This window comes from Ranitomeya variabilis, chromosome 7 (assembly GCF_051348905.1).
Source record: "Ranitomeya variabilis isolate aRanVar5 chromosome 7, aRanVar5.hap1, whole genome shotgun sequence".
Taxonomy (NCBI): Eukaryota; Metazoa; Chordata; class Amphibia; order Anura; family Dendrobatidae; genus Ranitomeya; species Ranitomeya variabilis.
The window spans coordinates 38,921,979-38,949,672 of record NC_135238.1 but is presented as its reverse complement, the minus strand read 5'-3'; the positions used below and the strand labels follow the sequence as shown (position 1 = coordinate 38,949,672).

General features: G+C 40.5%; 1 protein-coding gene across 1 annotated transcript in view; it reads left to right on the top strand.

The window, feature by feature from the left end:
* Nucleotides 1-27,694, top strand: part of FAM20C (FAM20C golgi associated secretory pathway kinase) — a 148,499-nt gene that overhangs the window by 7,075 nt on the left and 113,730 nt on the right. Inside the window, exon 2 of the mRNA XM_077274893.1 lies at nt 1,425-1,612. Coding sequence (XP_077131008.1) covers nt 1,425-1,612 — 188 coding nt within the window. The remainder of the gene's footprint in view (nt 1-1,424; nt 1,613-27,694) is intronic.

The window sequence follows — 27,694 nt, the reverse complement described above, 5'->3', positions numbered from 1 at the left end:
TGACACTGAAAAATCCTGACCTGACAGCAATGTGCACGCTGTGAGAATTCAGAAGTCTACATCTGCAGACTTTCTCCCAAGACCAGAAAACCATTTAACATACTCCAAAACTGTTCATAATCTTACATGTTCTTGTGATATTGAATTACGTTATTTTTATTTACGGAAACATATTTTTAATCTCATAGTTTTAATGTTGAAAGAAGACCCAAGTCCATAGAGATCAGCCTATAATCTTACCGATCCTTTGATCGCTGGTGCACTGAACTGCAATACTTCTGATACCACGTCTATAAGAGGCCCCATCCATGGTCTCGTACAGGTCTGCCGTTCTGCATGTGGCAGAGGGGCGATCTCCAGTAATTACACCTCTGCTACTCTGGTGGCTTACTAGCATTTTTTCATTCCTCTCTTTGCTCTAGTATTACTGATTTTCCAGAGCATTCAGTGCTTCCAAATCCAGAAATAGCTCACGATGGTCTGTTTCACACCTTATTTCCTACATTTCGGCATTTCCTGCTGGAATTGGAAGCCGCACTCGCAGATTAGTAAAAATCTGAATTAGTTTCCTGAACAAAACTTGGATTTTAGATTCCGGGTGCATGAATGAGATATAGTAAAGGTACTTTAGACTGCTGCCCTCTGCTCTGTAACACGACCTCCTGTAATTATCACAAGCTTACTATGTAGATTGGAAAGTTTAGGGGTCGTTTCTTCTAAATTCAAAGATTCATGAGAAATTGAAAAAAAAAGTTTGCATTAACTTTAATTAAGTTTGCATTACCTGTTCATTGCTCTGCATTAATTAATGCTTTAATGTAAATATAATAATAAATGGAACCGAAAAGGGTTGTTTAGAATTAAAATTATGCTTTTTTTCCCCAAAAAAACAGCGCCACTGTTTATCACTGGCTGTAGCCGGTATTGCAGTTCAGCCCGATTTGTATAAATATTGCAATACCATTTACAGCCAATAGACAGGAGTCTGTATAACTTGGTCCGAGCCCGTTTTTTCTAAACTTGGTGAATTCCTTTAGGACATTTGTGTCACCACTAGTGATGAGCGAACGTGCTGGGATAAGGTGCTAACACAGTGTCTTCAGCGTGCTCGAAAAATATGTCCGAGTCCCCGCGGCTGCATGTCTCGCAGTTGTTCAACAGCCGCAAAACATGCGGGGATTGTCTGTATGTGTTGTGGTTGTCGAACTGTCGCGACACATTCAGCCGCGGAGACTCGGAACACATTTTTCGAGCATGTCAAAGACACTTGGTTAGCACCCGAGCATGCTCAGATAACACCTTATCCCAGCATGGTCGCTCATCACTAGTCACCACCTTTCATATATGTCTATTAAGACCACCCTTGTTGTTAGAATCGCCTATGTTCCTCCATGATCCAATATAATGGTTGTCATTTTTTTAAGGCAAAATGTGGGGAATGAAGCAAACGAAGAGGAAGATTTCTTGCCGACTGGAGAAGCTCACGTAGACTCCTATCCAAACTGGCTAAAGTTTCATATCGGAATCAATCGATACGAGTTATATTCCAGGCAGAACCCGGCTATAGGAGCTTTACTACAGGATCTTAGCGGACAGAAAGTTACCAGTGTTGGTAAGGGGTTCATATTTTATTACATGTATCGCATTCATTTTTTGTTCTTCGAATGGTCATTTTGGGGGAATACAGTATATTGGTCACTGTCTGCCGGTTCTACCGATATGGTCACCATCCAAGGTGAAGGGTATCGAGGACATAGGCCGACTTCTCTTTTTTTAATAGGGTCTTTACGTGGTCTCTATGGATCATAAGGCCAACAATTACTCCTACGAACCCATTAGATATTGGATATGGTGTTAATGTAACATCTGATGGAAGAATTAATATTGGGGTTGGAAAAATTGGGTTGTAGATGTCCACCTTATATCATACAAACTGTTCAGTATTTACGATGTCAGACTATGTTCGGGCGCACACTACAGTCGTGGTCGTAAGTGTTGGTAGCCTTGAAATTGTTGCAGGAAATCCCAGAAAATTATTGCAATTACACGTTTTATTATCAAGTTTACTTCCTTTGTGTGTGATGGAACAACACAAAAAACAGAGAAAAAAATAGGTAATAATTTCACACCAAACTTCAAAACTGTTGGCACCTTTCCAAAATTGTGGGTAAACAACCTTTAAAGCATGTGATGCTTGTTCACTCTCACCTGTGGCAAGTAACAGGTGTGGACTATATCTGTGTGTGTGTGTGCCACACTAAGCATGAAGAACAGAAAAAGAAGAGCACTGTCTCATTTATTTAAGTGGTACTTTTATGGTCTTTTACTTAAGTGGGTGTGAATCATGGGTAATAATACAGAGCAGACTAAAGACACGCCCCTGAGGATCCTGTGAACCACGCTCCCAAGATAAAGACCTTAAAAATTAGCACTAAATGAAAAATTCCATATATCTGGAACCGTATGATGGATTTTTTTTTTTTTTAAAAAGCAAAAAAAAAAGTAATACTCAGAAGAGCAGTGAGAATAACATGAGAACAAAAACTGTGCATTTTTCACTTGGTTCTCCTTAAAGGGGTTGGCTAGTGCATCGGCACCAATGACACTTGCCAAGAGTCATGCATGATCAGCAGGTGTATTGTGTGTGGTTCTCACTTTGTCGGCACTGCTCACTTCTGTTGTAGACCTGAGCGGCTCTAAACACCTTTAGACCCTCTCTTAAAGAGGTTTAAAAAATTACCTAGTTGAAGAAATACATTTTCATATAAATTATTAAGGAATTCTGAGCTAATACAGGGGAAGGGGTGGGGGTCCGCCATTCATAATCCTTATTTGCTAGAGTAAAGCACCTGCCGCCTTGAAGGACACAACATACAGTACCTGTGCATTACACAGAACACCCCATTGATTTTGAGTGGTGTAATGCTCTATTTCCCCTATAGAGGCGCTGCAGGCAAATGAAAACCTTTTTTTAATGATTTGTTGGCAGTGATATTAGTTCCCTGGCATAAATGGCATCCAATCAGGCACATGCTTTCATTAGTCTCACTTTCTGCGCGCTGATGAGATGTATGTTGTGTTGCCATGGTTTATTGCATCATGCTGTTCTATGATTAAATCCTCTTTGAAGAGCTGATAGAGGCTCCTCGCTCTGGCAGGTGTTGTCGTCTGCTCGTATTCTGCCATTTATCATCTCTCTACAGAAATATGTTCAGTCTCCGGCTAGGCCTATGCATGTCGTAGCTGCCGTTCTGGAATGCCTTGTGTAAGGTTATACTGAGATTCACCCTTTGTACCTATTGGCAGCTGAGCGCTTCCTGGGTTTATTTCCCTCCTCGGTGAATCTTGTCATTTATTGACATGTGTAGTGTGGAATCTTGGAAGCTGACTTGTATTTCAGATCCGTCTATCACTTACTGTTAATGAATAACCCCGCATTTAGAGGTGATGTTACCCAGCAGGCAGAATTTCCAATTTGTATAAAACAGATATTTTGCTGCTTTTTTAGCATTTTTTTTGTATGCAGCCAACTGTTGACAAATGTCACTATCATAAATGTGTCCTTTTTTTCACCTGGTGTAAAGGCCGCCGTTCTCCTGAATCCGGCGCTGTTTTTCTTTTCTTCCTACGCCTCTCCGTTCCTGAGATATGGCCCATTCTTCCTTCCATGAAAAATTCTACTTTTTTTGCCAAATGGGCGTCATATTGCTGACCACACCCTGTTGGATAAAAAGACTAGATTTATAAAGAAAAGCCTATATCTCAGGAACGGAGAGGCACAGGAAGAAAATAAAAATAGCGCCAGATTCAGGAAAACAGCGGCTTTAACACCAAGTACAGAAATGTACATATTTATGGCAAGTGATAAATCCTTTCTAAAATCTAAAGTGCATTTTCAAATACGCTGTATACATTTTTTTTTTTGTTGGGGGAGGGTTATGCTATAGCATTTTAAGGGTTTTATTTTCTGTTTTTTCAGAGCTCACTATGCTCTAGGAATAAAAGTTTCCATTGACTTATTTATAGGACTTACCAGGAAAATAAATTTTAAGGGCCCGATTCATTATTTTCAGGGGGGGAGGGTTTTAAAGTCACTTTTCTTTTATTTTGTCTTGTGATTGATATTCGTCGACTTTTTTTGTTCTCAAAATGTTGCACGTGGTTTATGAATTCCGCGCATGATCAAAAATGCTCTTTCTGTTCATCTTTATCCTTTTCTGCGACTTCTCTTTTTAGCACAAAAAAAGTCGCATGTTCTGCTAAAACGTCACAAAATTTTCGCAAAAAATCACTTCTAGAGGTTCTAGGGAACCGGAGAACATTGTCAAGAAAATTGTTTTTAAAAAGTCACTATTGATGAGTCAGCTAAAAACATCTGAAAACCTCCAAATCCTGTCCGTAATGGCGAATATAAAAAACAAATTAAGTGAATACATCTAAAATAGTTTAAAAAAGATAAAATTTAAAAAAGACTAAGGCGCAAAAAACAGAAAAAAATGGGACAAAAAAGGCTCTAAAATAATAAAGAATCAGCCCTAAGTATTACAAAAAAAGACATATATTTGTAATAAATAAATAAATATTAGGCCATGTTCACATGTTCAGTATTTGGTCAGTATTTTACATCAGTATCTGTAAGAGAAAACCAGGAGTGTGTGATAAATACAGAAGTGGTGACGTGTTTTTGTTAGACTTTTCCTCTGATTGTTCCACTCCTCGTTTTGATTTTACTGATGTAAAATACTGACCAAATACCTTACAGGTTCTTCTCCTGAACTTGGTAGCGCACAGACTGCAAAGCACAGCTGACGGAGGATCATGTGACCAGACCTGCCCATCAGCCTCCTCCAATAGAAAAACACAGGAGAAAGCTGCTGGTTTTCTATTGGAGGAACTGATGGGCAGGTCTGGTCACGTGATCCTCCATGAGCAGCAATGATGAGAACAGTAGAGCTGTGCAGTCTGTGATGAAGGGTGTACTAAAATGTACTGGAGAAGAACCTGTAATACTTATATATTTGTGAGCGACACAATATAATGTCTCCAATCCATCTGTTAAAATACAGATAAATTTGAGAAACCCCTTTAAATCCTTGAATTCATCAGATGGTCCCTCTGGCTTGTACGGAATGTGCTATATGTCTACCTCACCTATGTCATCCTATTACTAGAAATAACGATGCTGAGATTCCATTGATTTAATCACTCTTTAAGGGGAAGTTTTTGTCTTGTAGCGGTTGTATCGTGGGCGTAGTGTGTGATCATAGTCTTTGGTAACGGAAATTTCCATTATCACCAAGAATCACAACGGCAGACAGTAATGAATGACAGTCAACGGCACCCTTATCGTGTCACCGCACTGCTTCCTCCTCTCTGGTATCTCCTCCTCCTCGCCAGTATCAGAAATAAACATCTTGCTCAATAAAATGTTAATATCAAACAGCTGCTTTCCAAGGGAAGGTTCATAAAAGAGTCACTCCGGGATGAGTCACTGCTCGCTGGGGCCAGAAAACAATACTTTTCTATAGGCTGCCCTCTTATTACGCTGGGAATAATTATGTACAGTAATAGATGAGAGAGAAAAAAAAGAATGTACCAGAGCCAAATGTGTTAAATACAGCAGAGCCGAATGTGTTAAATACAGCAGATCTGAGTGTGTTAAATAAAGCAGACCCGAATGTGTTAAATACAGCAAAACCGTATGTGTTCAATACAGCAGACCGGAATGTGTACAATACAGCAGACCCGAATGTGTTCAATACAGCAGACACAAATGTGTACACTACAGCAGACCCAAATGTGTTCAATACAGCAGACCCGAATGTGTTCAATACAGCAGACCCGAATGTGTTCAATACAGCAGACACAAATGTGTACACTACAGCAGACCCAAATGTGTTCAATACAGCAGACCCGAATGTGTTCAATACAGCAGACCCGAATGTGTTCAATACAGCAGACACAAATGTGTACACTACAGCAGACCCAAATGTGTTCAATACAGCAGACTTGAATGTGTACACTACAGCAGACCCAAATGTGTTCAATACAGCAGACCCAAATGGGTGCAATACAGCAGATATGAATGTGTACAATACAGCAGACCCGAATGTGTACAATACAGCAGACCTGAATGTGTACAATACAGCAGACCCGAATGTGTACAATACAGCAGACCCAAATGTGTACAATACAGCAGACCCGAATGTGTACAATACAGCAGACCCGAATGTGTACAATACAGCAGACCCGAATGTGTACAATACAGCAGACCTGAATGTGTTCAATACAGCAGACCCAAGTGGATGCAATACAGCAGACCTGAATGTGTACAATACAGCAGACCCGAATGTGTACAATACAGCAGACCCGAATGTGTTTAATACAGCAGACATGAATGTGTATAATACAGCAGACCCGAATGTGCACAATACAGCAGAAACAAATGTGTACAATACAGCAGACCTGAATGTGTTCAATACAGCAGACCCAAGTAGATGCAATACAGCAGACCCGAATGTGTACAATACAGCAGACCCGAATGTGCACAATACAGCAGACCCGAATGTGCACAATACAGCAGACATGAATGTGTTCAATACAGCAGACCTGAAAGTGTACAATACAGCAGACCCGAATGTGTACAATACAGCAGACCTGAATGTGTTCAATACAGCAGACCTGAATGTGTACAATACAGCAGACATGAATGTGTACAATACAGCAGACATGAATGTGTTCAATACAGCAGACCCGAATGTGTACAATACAGCAGACCCGAATGTGTTCAATACAGCAGACCCGAATGTGCACAATACAGCAGACATGAATGTGTTCAATACAGCAGACCCGTATGTGTACAATACAGCAGACCCGAATGTGTTCAATACAGCAGACCCGAATGTGCACAATACAGCAGACATGAATGTGTTCAATACAGCAGACCTGAATGTGTGCAATACAGCAGACCTGAATGTGTACAATACAGCAGACCTGAATGTGTACAATACAGCAGACCCGAATGTGTTTAATACAGCAGACATGAATGTGTACAATACAGCAGACCCGAATGTGCACAATACAGCAGACACGAATGTGTACAATACAGCAGACCTGAATGTGTTCAATGCAGCAGACCCAAATAGATGCAATACAGCTGACCCGAATGTGTACAATACAGCAGACATGAATGTGTACAATACAGCAGACCCGAATGTGCACAATACAGCAGACCCGAATGTGCACAATACAGCAGACATGAATGTGTTCAATACAGCAGACCTGAAAGTGTACAATACAGCAGACACAAATGTGTTCAATACAGCAGACCTGAATGTGTTCAATACAGCAGAACCAAATGTGTACAATACAGCAGACATGAATGTGTTCAATACAGCAGACCTGAATGTGTACAATACAGCAGACACAAATATGTTCAATACAGCAGACCTGAATGTGTTCAATACAGCAGACCCAAATGTGTACAATACAGCAGATCTGAATGTGTACAATACAGCAGACCCGAATGTGTACAATACAGCAGACCTGAACGTGTACAATACAGCAGACCCGAATGTGTACAATACAGCAAACACGAATGTGTTTAATACAGCAGACTCGAATGTGTACAATACAGCAGACCCGAATGTGTACAATACAGCAGACATGAATGTGTACAATACAGCAGACCCGAATGTGTTTAATACAGCAGACCCAAATGTGTACAATACAGCAGACCCGAATGTGTACAATACAGCAGACCTGAATGTGTACAATACAGCAGACCCGAATGTGTACAATACAGCAGACCCGAATGGGTACAATACAGCCGACCCGAATGTGTACAATATAGCAGACCTGAATGTGTTAAATACAGCAGACCCGAATGTGTACAATACAGCAGACCCAAATGGATGCAATACAGCCAACCCGAATGTGTACAATACAGCAGACCTGAATGTGTACAATACGGCAGACCCTAATGTGTACAATACAGCAGACCCGAATGTGTACAATACAGCAGACCCAAATGGATGCAATACAGCCAACCCGAATGTGTACAATACAGCAGACCCGAATGTGTACAATACGGCAGACCCTAATGTGTACAATACAGCAGACCCGAATGTGTACAATACAGCAGACATGAATGTGTACAATACAGCAGACACGAATGTGTTTAATACAGCAGACCCGAATGTGTACAATACAGCAGACACGAATGTGTTCAATACAGCAGACCTGAATGTGTTCAATACAGCACACCTGAATGTGTACAATACAGCAGACACGAATGTGTTTAATACAGCAGACCCGAATGTGTACAATACAGCAGACACGAATGTGTTCAATACAGCAGACATGAATGTGTACAATACAGCAGACCCGAATGTGTACAATACAGCAGACCCGAATGTGTACAATACAGCAGACACAAATGTGTTCAATACAGCAGACCTGAATGTGTTCAATACAGCAGACATGAATGTGTACAATACAGCAGACACAAATGTGTTTAATACAGCAGACCCGAATGTGTACAATACAGCAGACATGAATGTGTTCAATACAGCAGACCTGAATGTGTACAATACAGCAGACACGAATGTGTACAATACAGCAGACACAAATGTGTTCAATACAGCAGACCTGAATGTGTTCAATACAGAAGACCCGAATGTGTACAATATAGCAGACCTGAATGTGTACAATACAGCAGACCCGAATGTGTACGATACAGCAGACATGAATGTGTACAATACAGCAGACATGAATGTGTACAATACAGCAGACATGAATGTGTACAATACAGCAGACCCGAATGTGTTTAATACAGCAGACCCAAATGTGTACAATACAGCAGACCCGAATGTGTACCATACAGCAGACCTGAATGTGTACAATACAGCAGACCCGAATGTGTACAATACAGCAGACCTGAATGTGTTAAATACAGCAGACCCAAATGTGTACAATACAGCAGACCCAAATGGATGCAATACAGCCAACCCGAATGTGTACAATACAGCAGACCCGAATGTGTACAATACGGCAGACCCTAATGTGTACAATAGAGCAGACCCGAATGTGTACAATACAGCAGACATGAATGTGTACAATACAGCAGACATGAATGTGTTTAATACAGCAGACCCGAATGTGTACAATACAGCAGACACGAATGTGTTCAATACAGCAGACCCGAATGTGTTTAATACAGCAGACCCGAATGTGTACAATACAGCAGACCTGAATGTGTACAATACAGCAGACCCGAATGTGTACAATACAACAGACACAAATGTGTTCAATACAGCAGACCTGAATGTGTTCAATACAGCAGACCCGAATGTGTACAATATAGCAGACCTGAATGTGTACAATACAGCAGACCCGAATGTGTACAATACAGCAGACCCGAATGTGTACGATACAGCAGACATGAATGTGTACAATACAGCAGACATGAATGTGTACAATACAGCAGACATGAATGTGTACAATACAGCAGACCCGAATGTGTTTAATACAGCAGACCCAAATGTGTACAATACAGCAGACACAAATGTGTTCAATACAGCAGACCTGAATGTGTTCAATACAGCAGACCCAAATGCGTACAATACAGCAGACCTGAATGTGTGCAATACAGCAGACCCGAATATGTACAATACAGCAGACCTGAACGTGTACAATACAGCAGACCCGAATGTGTACAATACAGCAAACATGAATGTGTTTAATACAGCAGACTCGAATGTGTACAATACAGCAGACCCCAATTTGTACAATGCAGCAGACATGAATGTTTACAATACAGCAGACCCGAATGTGTTTAATACAGCAGACCCAAATGTGTACAATACAGCAGACCCGAATGTGTACAATACAGCAGACCCGAATGTGTTTAATACAGCAGACCCTAATGTGTACAATACAGCAGACCCGAATGTGTACAGTACAGCAGACATGAATGTGTACAATACAGCTGACCATGTGTTTAATACAGCAGACCCGAATGTGTACAATACAGCAGACACGAATGTGTTCAATACAGCAGACCTGAATGTGTACAATACAGCAGACACAAATGTGTTCAATACAGCAGACCTGAATGTGTACAATACAGCAGACACAAATGTGTTCAATACAGCAGACCTGAATGTGTACAATACAGCAGACCCGAATGTGTACGATACAGCAGACATGAATGTGTACAATACAGCAGACCCGAATGTGTTTAATACAGCAGACCCAAATGTGTACAATACAGCAGACACAAATGTGTTCAATACAGCAGACCTGAATGTGTTCAATACAGCAGACCCAAATGTGTTCAATACAGCAGACCTGAATGTTTTCAATACAGCAGACCCAAATGCGTACAATACAGCAGACCTGAATGTGTACAATACAGCAGACCTGAATGTGTACAATACAGCAGATCTGAATGTGTACAATACAGCAGACCCGAATGTGTACAATACAGCAGACCTGAATGTGTACAATACAGCAGACCTAAATGTGTTCAATACAGCGGACCCGAATGTGTACAATACAGCAGACCTGAATGTGTTAAATGAAAAAGAACCAAATTTTATTCGGTGCGTTTTCTTATGATAATTCCCTTTTTTAAAGCTGGATGCCCACACTGCCTCCATATCAAAAATTACCACCCCTTTCTCCCTACGTATAATAACAAAAAACACAACAAAGAGAAACATAGCTGTGACAAATCCAAATGTAGTTGCCAAAGGACTAATTAAATGACAGAGCTATGAAGCCCTAGAAAAAGGGGGGACTATAGCACAGGACAAGTCGCTGATAAGACATGCAGAAGGATATGGGTCACAGGGGACCCACAGAAGGAAACGACCAATAAGTCCAAATAAAGTATTAAAAGTACAAACCTTTATTCAATCATAAATTACATAATACATAAATGTATACTATAATAACAAAGGACAAGTGAGGTATAGTGCTGCAAGGTGCCTAGGCACCACATAGGTCTAAAAACAATAAGGGCTCATGGAACCGAGGACAAACCCACCCATATAAGTTATAACATGTGCCGACCATGAGAAGATGGATGTATAGTGCGTATAAATAGGTAAATACCCATAATTGGACCTAGCACAAAGTCCAGCTAGTACCAGCAAAGTCTAAAACATCCATTATCAGGTACCTGCTCAGGGCACAAATAGAAGAAGTAAATGTAGCGTTTTTTTACCTTTAAGTAGAAAGCTGGGTAGCGATGTACACAGGGTCCGTGCGCCCTCCCCGACGCACGTTTCGATTTTTACACCTTCCTCAGGGGAAGCTCGGTCATCCAATCTGAGACTGGGAGGTGCTGAACTTCCCTCAGGTGCTCCCTGTTCTAAGTCATTTCTCAGCTACTTAGCTGGCAGTCACAGATCTCTGCCAGACATAGCATTTGATTTTTGCTTTGCCTTGTATTCCTGTGCTCTGTTTGTTGATCTTTTGTGGCCTGACTTTGGATCTCATGCTGACCATCCATTTGCCTAGCCCTTTTGCTCTGATCCACTATCTTGTTGGTATTCTGACCTTAGACTGTTACTTGACTACACCTTTGCTTTTCCTCTTTAATTTATGACGTACTCTGTTGGTATCTGACCCCGAAACGTTTGACTACCCTGCCTCATGGCTTGTCTGTGAGTAGTGACTAGTGTCAGACCCAGTTTGGCCCCCAGGTGAGAAGAGCCTGCAGTTTACTTACTCCTTCACAATTTTCTATGACCTTGCCAATTTCTCACTCTCTCGTATCCTAAAACTGCAGAGCAGAAGTCTGATCCATGCGCCACTCAGTGGCAAAGAGGATGAGATTAACCAGAGATGAGCCCCAATTGTCCATGGGCCTCGCAGCTGCAGCCCTTATTGTATATATACATCCTGGAAGAAAAGGGAGACATGCATCAAATTAACCTCTGATACACACTATTCACAAAACTGCACGGTGTAGCTTGGTGCCGATATGAGATGGATGGATCAGTCTCGAAATATGAACAGATAGAATGAAAAAAAGGCAGCACTCCCATTACAAAAAAGGGAAAATGGTATTTATACAAAGCTTCTGCGTGGCCGCACCCACACTTTATTCGATTGGTTCTGATTTATCGTTTTTTAATTTTAGAGAGATAGGTAGACAAATGGATGTGCAAAAAGAGAGGCAGCACTCCAAAAATATTTCTAAAGTTAAAAGCGAACTTTTGCAATAAACAATTGAGCCATTTTATGGATGGATACACGGATAGTTGGATGGATGGGTGAATGGATGGATGAATAAATGGATGGATTGGTAAATGTATGGATGGATGAATGGATACACGGATGGATAGATGGATGGATGAATAAATGGATGGATTGGTAAATGTATGGATGGATGAATGGATACACGGATGGATAGATGGATGGATGAATAAATGGATGGATACACGGATAGATGGATGAATGGATGGATGGATGGGTGAATGGATGAATAAATGGATAGATTGATAAATGTACAGTATGGATGGATGAATGGATACACAGATAGATGGATGGATGGATGGATGAATAAATGGATGTATTGATAAATGGAGGGATACACGGATGAAATACAGATGGATGGATAGACGGATGGATGCATGCATGGATGGATGGATACATGGATGGATGGGTGGACACATGGATAGATGGATGGCTGGATGAATAAATAGATGGATTGATAAATGGATGGATGGATACATGGATTGATGGATGGATGGATGGATGAATAAATGGATAGATTGATAAATGCATGGATGGATGGATACACTGATAGGTGTATGATAGATGGATGGATAGATGGATGATGGATGCACGGATGGAAATACAGATGGATGGATACATGCATGGATGGATGGATGGATACATGGATGGATACATGGATGGATGGATTGATACATGGATAGATGGATGGATGGATAGATGGATGAATAAATGGATGGATTGATAAATGGATGGATGGATACATGGATGGATGGATACACGGATGGATGGATACACGGATGGATGAATACATGGATGGAAATACAGATGGATGGATACACGGATGGATGCATGCATGGATGTATGGATGGATACATGGATGGATCAATGGATGATGGATAGATGGATGGATACACGGATGGATGTACAGATGGATGAATACACGGATGGATGCATGCATGGATGGATGGATACACAGATGGATATACATATGTATACATGCATGGATGGATGATGGATAAATGGATCAATGGATAGATACGTGTATGGATGGATGGATAGATGGAAAGATGGATGCATGGAAGGATGGATACACGGATAGACGGATAGATATATAGATACACGGATAATTAGATAATAGATAGATACGTTGGAACATATAAGCCGAGCACTACAAGATACTTGGATAACACCTTATCTGAGCACATCCGCTCAACACTATTTCTAAGGCATTCATGGAGTTAAAGTTTTTCAACAGGCGGAGAACGGAAGGTTCGGACCCTGTGGAGCAGAGGCGCAGCAATGCTAAGTACAGAACTCCCAAACACTTCCCTGGGTGTCCGCACTGGTTTACTACTCTATCGCCGCTTTCTGACTGTGGAGGGTTCACTTAGTTCAGCCTCAGCAGACCGGTGTGTTTTGCTCACAGCGGCCGGCGAGGTTATATATAAGTGTAGAGCACACGTTTTGTAAGAGCCGGGTCTATTTAAATCCATTCCTCCTTTGTGGTTGGGTCAATGACTGAGTGTTTATAGGCCCCGGTGTGGCTGGAGGGACGGTGGGAACGCTCACTCTCACTGGGCTCGGCAGCAAAAAGCGTAACCCTGGGAAAACATGACAGTCAAAGATGCATTCAATTCTGTACAGAACGGGCCGAAGTGTAATAGCAAAATAAAGGGTCCATACAAGAGTGTGTCTGCTGTGGGGTGGGGGGAGGGTATGGACACTTGTTTTCACTCCCGTATACTCCAAAATAAGCTGATCACAGGTTGTCCCACTTGTAGGACCTTGTAGGACCTGGCAGATTCCTTCAAAATGGCACATGGGGGTTCATGAATTTCTGTGCAAAATCAAAATTGCACTTTATTTTTTCCCTTTGACCCGTGTTGCAACTTTTTAGCATTTCATTAAATGGTGCAAAAATTGGGGCCAAAATATCTGGAGTAGATAAAATTGCTCAGGGTAACAGGGAACTGGCGTATGTTTCCAATAAATTGTGCGACTGATAGAAAAAAAAGTTGCAATTGATAAATCAGCCAAAAACATCTGGAAAACAAAAACACTGTCTACAATGGTGAACATAAAAAAAAACAGTAAAATATGAAATGTCAAAAAAGTAAAAAATAATTGACGAATTAGTAAACTAAAAATAGAATAAAAAAAAAATGCAAATGCAATAATGAATCAGTCACAACAAAAGTAAGTAGTAAATGTAAAAGTAGTAACCCATTGGGCTAAGAATTGTTCCAGATGTCCAAAAGATTAGTGTTAGAGGGGTATTCCCTTCTCCAACATCCTATCCCAATATGTAGTAGTTATTATAATAATAATATTAGCAAATAACTTCAATTAGAAAAGTAATATAGTTTTTCTGATTCACTACGTCTCTTTCCTCATGTGCAGGAATTGCAGGACCTTAGGTATCCATGGTTATGATATAGTGACAGCTATTTGCTACTGGTCGTAACCATGGATATCTAAGGATATCTAATGCCTGCACATGAGGAAAGAGACGTAGTGAATCAGAAGAACTATACTACATTTCTAATTGGAGGTATTTGCTATTTTTATTATTACACCTACTACGTGTTGGGATAGGATCTAGGAGATGGGAATACCCCTTTAAAACCTCGGTTGCTCAAGGAGAAAAATATTACAATAAATGAGGTCACTGTGTATGTCACCATTTCATGCATCACTTTTAGGGCAGATTACTGTAGAATTTCTCATCCGAGAGAATTGGGACGATTATGCAAATGACACTCTGATCAGTGTGTGATCCGATTATCCTGGATAAGGAGAAGATGGGAAAAAAATTCTCCATCTTCTCCATTCTGTCAGTGTGCAGAAATCGGACTGCACTTAGATGCCATCTGAGTGCAGTCCCATACTTTCCACACACTCATCGACTTGCATCGCTGAGTGAGATCCGAATATTGGATCAAGCTAGATCCAATAGTGGCAATTTTTTTCTCTGTTTTTTCCTTGGACAGCCTCAGTCCGAGAAAAAAAATTGGACATGTGCAAGACCCCATAGAATAATAACTGGTCCAAATGCGATCCGATGATTTGTCAGATCGCACTTGGACCAACCATACAGTTGTGTACAAAAAATTCCACTTGCCAGGGTAATTTTCACATCTTCACCTGAGATTAGGCACGGCTGATCCCTTGTGACCGGGAAGCAGCTGTAACTCCCAGGTCTGCATTGCAGGCAGCTCTTGCTTACTCCTAGCTAACTGGAGCTCTGATTTCCATTTTTTCTTCCTCAGAGTTGCAGAGAAAATAATCCTTCACACTCAGCCTTAGACCATGTGCACACGGTCAGTATTTGGTCAGTTTTTTTACCTCAGTATTTATAAGCCAAAACCAGGAGTGGGTGATAAATACAGAAGTGGTGAGGTGTTTCTATTATACTTTTCCTCTGATTGTTCCACTCCTGATTTTGGCTTACAAATACTGAGGTAAAAAACTCATCAAATACTCAACATGTGCACGTGGCCTAATAAAAAAATGTCACCACTTTTGCATTTTTCACCCGCTCCTGGTTTTGGCTTACAAATACTGAGGTAAAATACTGACCGTGTGAATGTGGCCTTACTGATACCACCTAGTCACCTCTGCTTACATACTCCATTTCTTCTCTCATTACCATATCAGCTCCTTTAGGGCTCATTTCCACATGCGAGGCACACGTCCGTATCTCGCATGTGGAAACCAAGCCCTGGCGCCGGCACTTTGGAGCGGAGCGTGCGGCTCCATGTGTTCCTATGCGGCCGCACAGCTCCGCTCCTGAGTGCCGGCTCCACAGCTTGGTTTCCACATGCGAGATACGGACGTGTGACTCGCATGTGGAAATGAGCCCTTATTCTCAGATCGCTTTATGAGCGGGAAGCAACTGAGCATGTGAGTCAGCAACAGGAAAAACAGCATGTGGGGCTTTATTACCTGAAAAATTAATACAATCTATATATAAAATCCCATGCTATTATTAACGGATCTATAGCGCAGATACTCTTCTTATCACATACTCTTTTGAGTTTCCAATGCTTTTCTTGGGACAACGCTTTTAAATTTGGTGGGGTGATGTTCACCATGCCACCCTCACACCTTTTTGCTAAACTCTGTTATACTTTACTTGTCACTTCTTTGAAAGGTTTCGAGAGTGGAAAAAGTGGCAAATTATTGATGAAAAATTGTGTGTCTGCAATATGTGGCATTTAGTGAAAAAATTGGATTTGCCAGAATGAAAAATTTGGGGGGATTTGATTAGCGTGATGAGCGAGCGTGCTCGTATAAGGTGCTATCCGAGCATGCTCGTGTCCTAATCAAGTGTTTTCACCATGCTCGAAAAAAATGCTCAAGTCCCCGCGGGTCCATGTCTCATGGCAGTTCGAGAGCCGCAACACATGTAGGGATGGATGTCTGTTTGTTAGACAGTCCCTGCATGTGGTGCAGCTGTCGAACAGCTGCAAGACATGGAGCCGCGGGGACTTGAGCATTTTTTTCGAGCATGGCAAAAATACTTGATTAGGACATGAGCATGCTCGGATAGCACCTTATCTGAGCCCGCTTGCTCATCACTATTAGCTGGACAGTTGGAGCTTCAAGTCCCCTTAGGGGACTAATACCGGGCTGGGAAGGGGTCAAAAAGTAATAAACGCTTATACTCACCTGTCCTAGGCTCCTTAGGTCCTCCTATTGCTCCTTGATGTGCATCATTCTACCATGGTGGAATAGGAGATTTTTAAGCTTTTTTTTAACTATTTCTTGGCCCTCCGTATATTATGCTTTTGGGTCTGGAGAGACGTTAAAGCTGAATAAATGTCTTTTCTCTGCGATTTTGATTCGGGTGAGTTTCATTCGGACCCAATCTAATTTGCCGGCCAATTTGAGTGAATCTTATTTTGGGGGAATATTTTTTCATCCCTAATAATAATTCATATTAATCTATTATAATTCGGAAACCACAGCTGATTATAAAATGAGGACGGAGAGGAGCGGGCATGGGGCGGGCGGCAGCGATTTGCCAGAAGATTACAAATAACTTCCAACCCTCGGCTTCTTTGTTGTTGAGCAAACAACATTGTTATCCCATTGAAAAGTGGGAAAGTGGCGTCTCCAAACTTGTTGTAAAACTTGGTGAAATATGGCATCATTGATTTGTTTATGGAGAATAGCGGCCATAAACCTGTTCGGATCCAGCAGATTAATGGCCGTCGTTGTGATGAATGAACAAGAGGGGCCTTTCAAACGCAATGAACAAAAGTGATGCGACTCCTGTAATGTTTCTTGCTGCTGGAATAAGAAGTAGTCTCCTCTAGGAAAAGCTCAGGAGCGATACTACTACTTCCTATCGTTTGCTTTGCCGTGGCCTTGTCATTCCTGTGTATATAGGTTTATGCACAAATATGTGAAAGCCTGAGGCCTCTGCAAATGGAAAAAAAAAATCTAAGAACTGGTTTTGTCTCTCTTGGCAAGAAACAAATTTAAGAAATGAAATGTGAAAACTCACAGACAGTAATGTAATATAATAACAAGATTTGCTAAAAATGTCCTACTTCAGAAACTATTTTATAAGTGGCTTAGCCACAAGGCAGAGTACCCATCCCCAAGACACTATGAAATCTTGCAAAACCCTGTAAATACCTCAAGAACCATCCCTGGTTGGAGGCTTTAAGGGATTGTCCAGCCCACAAGGAACAACACAAATTGGGTCAAAAGGTAACTTAAAAATATTGTAATATTGATGTTTTGTTTTGTTTTTGCAATTTCACCTCACTTGGAATGTTTTTTTCATATTTTCCAGTCTATCACATGATAAAATGAATGGTGTCTTTCAAAAATATAACTCGACCCGCAAAAAACGAGCCCATATATAAGTATATAGACCCCCAAAATAAAAAAGTTATGGCTCGTGGAAGAAGAGGAAGCGACAAATGAATGTTTATAAACATAACATCGCCATTTCAGAAAGGAGTTCAAGAGTGTCCATCACCAATCTGGGATTGCCCTTTTTATTCAATAAGAGTGTCCATACCAATCTGGGGTTGTCCTTTTTATTTAATAAGAGTGTCCATCACTAATGTGGGGTTGCCCTTTTTATTTAATAAGAGTGACCATCGCCAATCTGGGGTTTCCCTTTTTATTTAATAAGAGTGTCCATCACCGATCTAGGGTTGCCCTTTTAATTGAATAAGTTTGTCCATCACCAATCTGGGGTTGCCCTTTTTATTTAATAAGAGTGACCATCACCAATCTGGGGTTGCCCTTTTTATTTAATAAGAATGTCCATCAAAAATCTGGGGTTGCCCTTTTTATTTAATAAGAGTGACCAATACCAATCTGGGATTGCCCTTTTTATTTAATAAGAATGTCCATACCAATCTGGGGTTGTGCTTTTTATTTAATAAGAGTGTCCATCACCAATCTGGGGTTGCCCTTTTTATTCAATAAGAGTGTCCATACCAATCTGGGGTTGTGCTTTTTATTTAATAAGAGTGTCCATCACCAATCTGGGGTTGCCCTTTTTATTTAATAAGAATGTCCATCACCAATCTGGGGTTGCCCTTTTTATTTAATAAGAATGTCTATCACCAATCTGCGGTTGCCTGTTTTATGTAATAAGAGTGTCCATCACTAATCTGGGGTTACCATTTTTATTTAATAAGAGTGTCCATCACCAATCTGCGGTTGCCCTTTTTATTTAATAATTTTGTTCATCACCGATCTGTGGTTGCCCTTTTTATTTAATAAGAGTGTCCATACCAATCTGTGGTTGCCATTTTTTTTTATTAAGAGTGTCCATCACCAATCTGGGGTTGCCATTTTTATTTAATAAGAGTGTCCATCACCAATCTGGGGTTGCCCTTTTTATTTAATAAGAGTGTCCATCACCAATCTGGGGTTGCCCTTTTTATTTAATAAGAGTGTCCATCACCAATCTGGGGTTGCCATTTTTATTTAATAAGAGTGTCCATCACCAATCTGGGGTTGCCATTTTTATTTAATAAGAGTGTCCATCACCAATCTGTGGTTGCCATTTTTTTTTATTAAGTGTCCATCACCAATATGGGGTTGCCATTTTTATTTAATAAGAGTGTCCATCACCAATCTGGGGTTGCCATTTTTTTTATTAAGTGTCCATCACCAATCTGGGGTTGCCCTTTTTATTTAATAAGAGTACAATTTAGTACAAGTGTCCAGCACCAGGTTTGGTATTTTACTTAAAATTACCCATTGGATTAATAAAAGTGCACTGAAGTAACCCTAATGAACCAGTTTTTGGATCGGCAGGTCCACTTCTGGTCCTGTGCCAGACACAGTAGAGCGTCTCTTGTTGGCTGTGTATGAAGGGGGTTGTCTGACTGTTCGTTTCCATAGCTAAGCCACCCTCATTCTTAGTCTATGCATCAGTTATGACACAGAAGGGGAGTGAAAAAAAGGGTCTTTTTTATTTTCCCCATTAACAGAACTGCTCTTGTCTAAGAGTTGTGTCTGGTACTGCAGCACCGCTGCATAGAATTTAATACATCAGAGCTGCAGTACCAGACTAGGCGATTGGACAACATTGGTGCTGTTTCTCCGAAAATAGTAAATCCTTTTTCTAATAGTTGACAATCCCAATGACAATCTCAATGATTTACAGACTTTTCCCAATGTTCTGTCCAGGGCTGTGGAGTCAGTAAGCCAAACCTCCAACTCCGACTCCTCAATTTCCATGACTCCACCAAAATGGGTCCCAACTCCATGACTCCGACTCCACAGCCCTTAAAAATGGCCGTCAAAACTTGGACCCAAATAGTAGTGCTTGTACAAAATTGTTGAACATTTAACTGTGCCCATAAATAGTGGTGCCTACAAGACAGTGGCAAACACATACAGATGTATGAAGTATATAAGTTATCCCAGTCAATAGGATAAAGGAGAACTTGCTGATTGCTGAGGATCTGACTGCTGGACCCCATAAATCTCGAGAACAGGGCTCTGCAGAGTTTCCTCTGAATAGAGCGGTGGTCAAGCATCCACACCTCCAATCCATTAATTCTTATTGAGACTGGTAGCGGAGTACTTAGAGGATGAATGGAGAATGAATGGAGTGGAGATACATATGCTCGACTTCAGCCTCAGTCAGATGAGGAGCCCCGTTCTCAGTATGGTTTGTGGTCCAGCAGCCTGCCTATACAACAGTGCCAACGTCTAACTTTGGCACAGAAAAATACTTATTGTAGAGCCAGCCACAAATGTTCATAAACCAATGCCAAACCAGATTCCATCCATATTGATCAATGGCAAAGAAACATGGTAGCCCAAAATCATTGGATGGCAATTAAACTAGGAATGTTTTTGGAAAGTGAGTTGTAACTAAAGATCAAATAGGAAAAACAGACACAGCATGACGATGTTGCTTTCATCACATTCCCTCATCCTGCTCCTCTTTGGTGCCAGTGCATCAAGTTGCAGCATTTAAGCACTGATTGCATAGCTTTAAGGGCAACTATACTGTCAAGCAACCTTTCAGAATATGCTGTACTATATCTGGCCATTATATGACTTATATCCTACATTTTCACCAGTTTTCCTTTCTGTATCCTCTATCTTCTCATTTGCAATTGACTCTGAGCTGGTGGGAAGAAGCTATCTGCTGTAATGTCTTCAATATAAAGCACAGCACAAAGAGAGGGATTCCTGCAAAAAAAAAATATACAGCGGTACTGAGCTGTATAGATGTGACTCCAGCTCTAGGGTTAGGTAAAAGACTTGTTAGAAAGCTCAGCGCGATCTTTCTGTGTCTCTCACATTCTGTTTTGCTCCTCACTTCCCCTGTCTATATATATAGTGGATGTAACATGACATCTCATTGTGTTTGTCAGTCCGTTTTATGTTTAGTAATACAAAGTTGCGCTGTTTTTATCAGAGTGGATTGTGAGTTTAGGAGGCAGAGAGGAGGGGAAGAAGTGGCTCATAAGTAGAGAAAGATTAGATTAGAAATATTACAAAGATTCCGATATTCACTTGTACTACTAAGTTATGCAAAGTTTCATAATGGTACAGTTTCCATTTAATTGTGCAATCTAGTCTCTGATTCAATTATTATATGACACTTCTAGATATCTCCAAGGAGCGTCTCTATTGCCTATAGCCTCAGTGAGATTCTGTATTAGATTGAGAGAGAATTCATTTCTCTAGCGACTGGCACCCAATAAATACTCAAAGGTATCGGCAGGAGCTTCGCAGCGACCACAAAGGGACCGTCATCAAAGGGGAAAAAACAGCATTTTGATGGTTGCACTGGGTTTAGAAGCAGCTGGTTCAGATACCTCAAAATTCAATGCTCTCCTGAGCCTCAGTAATATGGTTCCTCTCTGTAATAACCCTCAGAGGAGGCATATTCTGGGGGGGTGGAAATGCAATGCAAAGTAAAACGTTGCTATTAAGGAAATCTCATATGCTGTCTCCAAGTAATTTTTGATCTATGTGTTGTCATAAAAAAAAAAGCTGCAAAATTATGATTATAATTATTTGCTGGTTATGTAATCACATCACTATTTCCATGAACTGGATTTGGCTGAACTTGCAGAATGTATCATTCTAGAGAAGAAGAAGGGAAGTGTTGTGTGATACTTGTATCAAGCGCTGAGCAGATCTTTGTAAACTTTTCTAAACTCCAAACCTGTCTTTTCAGTAAGTACCGGAAAGAACAAATAGTTTTTCTCGTCTGATTCTAGTCTAATTATAATGCCTTGGGCTCAGAGAGACAAGTTGTACATACAGTAGTATACAAGGAGATTACATCTGAAATTAGCCTTTTTTGGCCAGGTATTAAAGATTTATTACCGATCATATTTAATAGTTAGTTATTTTGGATGAGGTGTACCTACTGCTAGTGTATGATGTTCAGGGCTGAAAAACGTTATCACACTTGAGAACTCTTCTACAATATTGTTCATGTAAAAGCAGTTCTGTTCTATTCATAAACTAGATCAGTATGGACACAATAAAAAAGGTCTTATTCAGGTTATTGTTGACCAAAAATGCCAGTTTTGGTCAAATCAAACATCTAAAGGGCTCATTTAGATGTTAGATTACATTTTCTCACATTCATTGAGTTGGATCAGAGCTGCATCAGAGCTTGATCAGAGTTTGATCAGAACTGAGTCAGAGTTGGATCGGTGCTAGATCAGAGTTAGATCAATGTTGGATCAGAGCTGGATCAAAGTTAGATCAGAGTTGGATCAGAGTTGGATCAGAGCAGGATCAGAGTTGGATCAGAGTTGCTTCTGAGCTGGATCAGAGCTGCATTAAAGTTGGATCAGAGTTGAATTAGAGCTCAATCAGAGGTGGATTAAAGTTGAATCAGAGCTGGATCAGATTTGGATCAGAGTTGGATCAGAGCTGGATAAGAGCTGGATCAGAGTTGGAGTTTATCTTATGTGCCATTCTGTGAAAATGGGACCACACTCTGATATCATCCGATTGTGGTTCGGGTTTTTTCACTGAACTATAGACTTGCATTCCCATTACTTGGATTGATTTTCTGCAGAATGTTTGTCCCTTGAAAATCGTGGACATGTGACTGGCCCTGGTGGGTACTGTTCCTCTTTGGGCAGTGCAATAAGTTTCCATAGTAAGACTTCTAGGCCATTTAACTCTTATGAGGTATTGATAAGTAAGGTGCTGATCTTTCGGAACTACTTAGAAAAGTTTCTAGGATACTCAAGGAAGCAATTTACAGTTAGGTCCATATATATTTGGACAGAGACAACATTTTTCTAATTTTGGTTATAGACATTACCACAATGAATTTTAAACAAAACAATTCAGATGCAGTTGAAGTTCAGCCTTTCAGCTTTCATTTGAGGGTATTCACATTAAAATTGGATGGAGGGTTTGGGAGTTTCAGCTCCTTAACATGTGCCACCCTGTTTTTAAAGGGACCAAAAGTAATTGGACAGATTCAATAATTGTAAATAAAATGTTCATTTCTAGTACTTGGTTGAAAACCCTTTGTTGGCAATGACTGCCTGAAGTCTTGAACTCATGGACATCGCCAGACGTTGTGTTTCCTCCTTTTTGATGCTCTGCCAGGCCTTCACTGCGGTGGTTTTCAGTTGCTGTTTGTTTGCGGGCCTTTCAGTCTGAAGTTTAGTCTTTAACAAGTGAAATGCATGCTCAATTGGGCTGAGATCAGGTGACTGACTTGGCCATTCAAGAATATTCCACTTCTTTGCTGTAATAAACTCCTGGGTTGCTTTGGCTTTATGTTTTGAGTCATTGTCCATCTGTAGTATGAAACGACGACCAATCAGTTTGGCTGCATTTGGCTGGATCTGAGCACACAGTATGGCGGCTCTGAATACCTCAGAATTCATTCGGCTGCTTCTGTCCCGTGTCACATCATCAATAAACACTAGTGACCCAGTGCCACTGGCAGCCATGCATGCCCAAGCCATCACACTGCCTCCGCCATGTTTTACAGATGATGTGGTATGCTGTGGATCATGAGCTGCACCACGCCTTCGCCATACTTTTCTCTTTCCATCATTCTGGTAGAGGTTGATCTTGGTTTAATCTGTCCAAAGAATGTTCTTCCAGAACTGTGCTGGCTTTTTTAGATGTTTTTTAGCAAAGTCCAGTTCAGCCTTTTTATTCTTGATGCTTATGAGTGGCTTGCACTGTGCAGTGAACCCTCTGTAGTTGCTTTCATGCAGTCTTCTCTTTATGGCAGATTTGGATATTGATACGCCGACCTCCTGGAGAGTGTTGGTCACTTGGTTGGCTGTTGTGAAGGGGTTTCTCTTCACCATGGAGATTATTCTGCGATCATCCACCACGATTGTCTTCCGTGGGCGCCCAGGTCTTTTTGCATTGATGAGTTCACCAGTGCTTTCTTTCTTTCTCAGGATGTACCAAACTGTAGATTTTGCCACTCCTAATATTGTAGCAATTTCTCGGATGGGTTTTTTCTGTTTTCGCAGCTTAAGGATGGCTTGTTTCACCTGCATGGAGAGCTCCTTTGACCGAATGTTTACTTCACAGCAAAACCTTCCAAATGCAAGCACCACACCTCAAATCAACTCCAGGCCTTTTATCTGCTTAATTGAGAATGACATAACGAAGGGATTGCCCACACCTGTCCATGAAATAGCCTTGGAGTCAATTGTCCAATTACTTTTGGTCCCTTTAAAAACAGGGTGGCACATGTTAAGGAGCTGAAACTCCTAAACCCTTCATCCAATTTTAATGTGGACACCCTCAAATGAAAGCTGAAAGACTGAACTTCAACTGCATCTGAATTGTTAGGTTTAATACGCATTGTGGTAATGTCTATAACCAAAATTAGAAAAATGTTGTCTCTATCCAACTATACTGTATATGGACCTAACTGTAGAACAGGTCGGACATGTTACACTCAAGTGTCTCGTAAAGAGCTGAAGCTTGATCAACTCTGCATCTGGAAGATTTTATGTCGTAGGTGCTGAAAGCATCAAACCGTCACCTCCACATCACAGATTGTATTTTTCATCTAGCTGACTTTTACGTCCTTTATAACGTGATAAATCATTCCAGGCTATCAAAAGTCAGGTGAGAAAAGCAACCGTCCTGTTCTGTTGCAGCCAACGGAGGTGCTCCATAATATAAGACTTCCAGATTGTCATATCACCTTCAAGAGAAAAAAGTACACCACAAGCACAAAATTACCTACATGGAATTTTTTACAAAAACTCACAAACTAGTTGTCGACTAGCATCAGCGTCCGGATCAGTCCTATTCCATAGTGTTATACACCAACGTTCCCGCCTGTTAACTCCCCCATTTAGCTTCTTCTTGAGCAATTTAATGCATGACCACAGGCTGTGGTGGAACAGACTCACACCTTTAGATGTCACATATCATTATGCGTCTAAAGCTTCCGTCTATCCCTGGCCTTTAACAACTTCAATGTCACGCTCCATAGACATCAATGTCACACTTAGAAGACAGCGGAAATTGATACTCTTGCATGTCAGCAGCACAAAATTTTCACTTTCTTTTCTAGGAAGTATAAAAAAAAGCAAAAAAATGTTGTTCCTCATATGTCGACGGTTTTTACAAATTACAACATACATGTCAAATCACACGAAATGCCACTGCATGAATAGGCAACGTTTTATCTTTAGTTAAAGGCGTCGGCCTTTTCCTAAAAAAAAGCATCAAAAAGTGATATAATTTATTCATGTAGTTTAGTTATTACTTTGGTCTATTCACCCTCCTCATCATCCTGACCGTGGATCATCCAAATTCTCATCATACAATATTTAATAAGGTGACGACGAGATTGATAATCAATCAGATAATTAAGCGGATTGTGATACATTTGTAATGATGAGATGAGAGACTGATGAAGTTGATCAATATCCTCGTAAATCGATGTCATCATCATCATTATGAAAAATTCGTAAACATCAGTCATGAAGTGAAAATGTGATAATAACAATGATGATATCCTGATCAATTCGTCATCCTATCTGTCAATTAATCATCATCATTACTATCAATTTTTCACAATCAATATCAGACGATTGAATATTATGATTACGATCAACAATTCATAACCACCATCACTATCATATTATCATAATCCTTCATTAATCGCAACCATCATAATCCTCATTCTATTAACCCCATATTCATCATCATCATCATCATCATCATCCTCCTCATCATTATGATCACTCACATCTGCACCAGCGATGCCTAACCTGCAGCCCGCCAAGACATTCTGTGCGGCCCCCGGCCATCTCTGACTCCTCTGTGTTGGGGAAAGCTGCCCTCACTATTTGGTCACCTTGACTCCTTTTTTCTAGAGGGCTATGTAACAAAGCAGAGGACCCTTTCATGTCTACGATAATGGAGAGGGAGCCCCCTTTATTACTTATTATTGGGAGTGGTAAAATCACTAAATTTGCCACTGGTCTGAAAAAGCTTGATCTGCGCCAATTATTATGCTTTTTATCAATGTATCACATTCATCATCAGAGAATGGAATATTATGATCATTGCCAACAATTTATTGTCATCAGTAGTGTCAACTCATCATCATCGTCATCACCTATATCACTATTAATCCATCTTCCTCATTCATATAATCAGTTATCACAATTATCATCAACTCTTCATCAATTATCATACAATTGCATATCAATATCAAGAAATCATAAATCCTAATCATTATAACCCTCAACTTATCATCATCATCACCTATTCATCACAGTCCTCATTTTATGATCCTCCCCATCATCAGTTATGATGATCATCACCCATCCATCACCATCATCTACACAACTCATTATCATTACTATCAATTTATCGCAATCAGTATCAACAATTCATAATCATCGGCTATAACACGATCAACTCATTTAACTCATCGTTGATCATCGGCTACAATTTTCATCCGCATCCTTATTGTCGGTAGTCCATCATCAATTTTCTCAACTTTGTAACCATCCATTGAGCCCAATCATTAAAATTGAATGTCAACATCATTATCAATAATTCATAATCACCATTACTGTCAACTCATCATCATAATCATCATTTTCTTAACTCTTCTTATAAATGCTCCTCACCATTATTATGATCCTCCTCATCATCAGTGTCCTCTAAGCTACAGGATTCCCTAATTTCTGTCGCAGTTCACCCAGCGTCCCCCACATTATGAACACAACGGTGGTTCTTAATGACTTAGTGGATGAAATATTAATGATGCAGCCATATTACCATCTAAATCATGGATTTTGCATGTTTCCTGTCATCGTTAAATTGATTAATCCCACGATGTGACCTGAAGGAGCGTTCTTTCGAGACGTTTGCTCCTCCGCTTCCTGCTGCCGTCACGCAGGTTACAACACTTCTATTATTTCCTTCTTTGCAGTTGGCCTAAGGGTCACTCATTATCGAGTTCACTCAACTGGGAAGTCTGAAAATAAGCAAGATCACCGAAGTACAACCCTCCCACTGCTGCACTAACATCTCCCCGTTACCTCTCCTACAAGACACCTAAATGGCCTTCATTTTCTAATTATTTCCTCTTTTCCTATGAGGAGATTCTGGAAATGTAATTGAAGACATAGGTCAATAGAAGCAGCAATCCACAGGAGACCAGCCCATAATGAATCAGTAATTAAAGCGGCCAGACTTAAGTGGAAGAAAACCTATATTACTAGTTATAGGCCCCGCAGTCCATTCTTCTTGGTATAGAAGCCCGAGGAGAAAGTACATATCTAAATTCCTGCAGACAATAAATTGATAGATTGAGTTTACTTGGGGAAAAAAAAAGTAGTAAGACAACATAATGCTGCCAAAAATGTTTCGACGAAGAATGGCATTTAGCTCAGGACTTCATAGCTGGTTGAGCATTATGGAAGATTGAGGTCAACAGCGGCTGACGTGCTGAAGGTTTGGT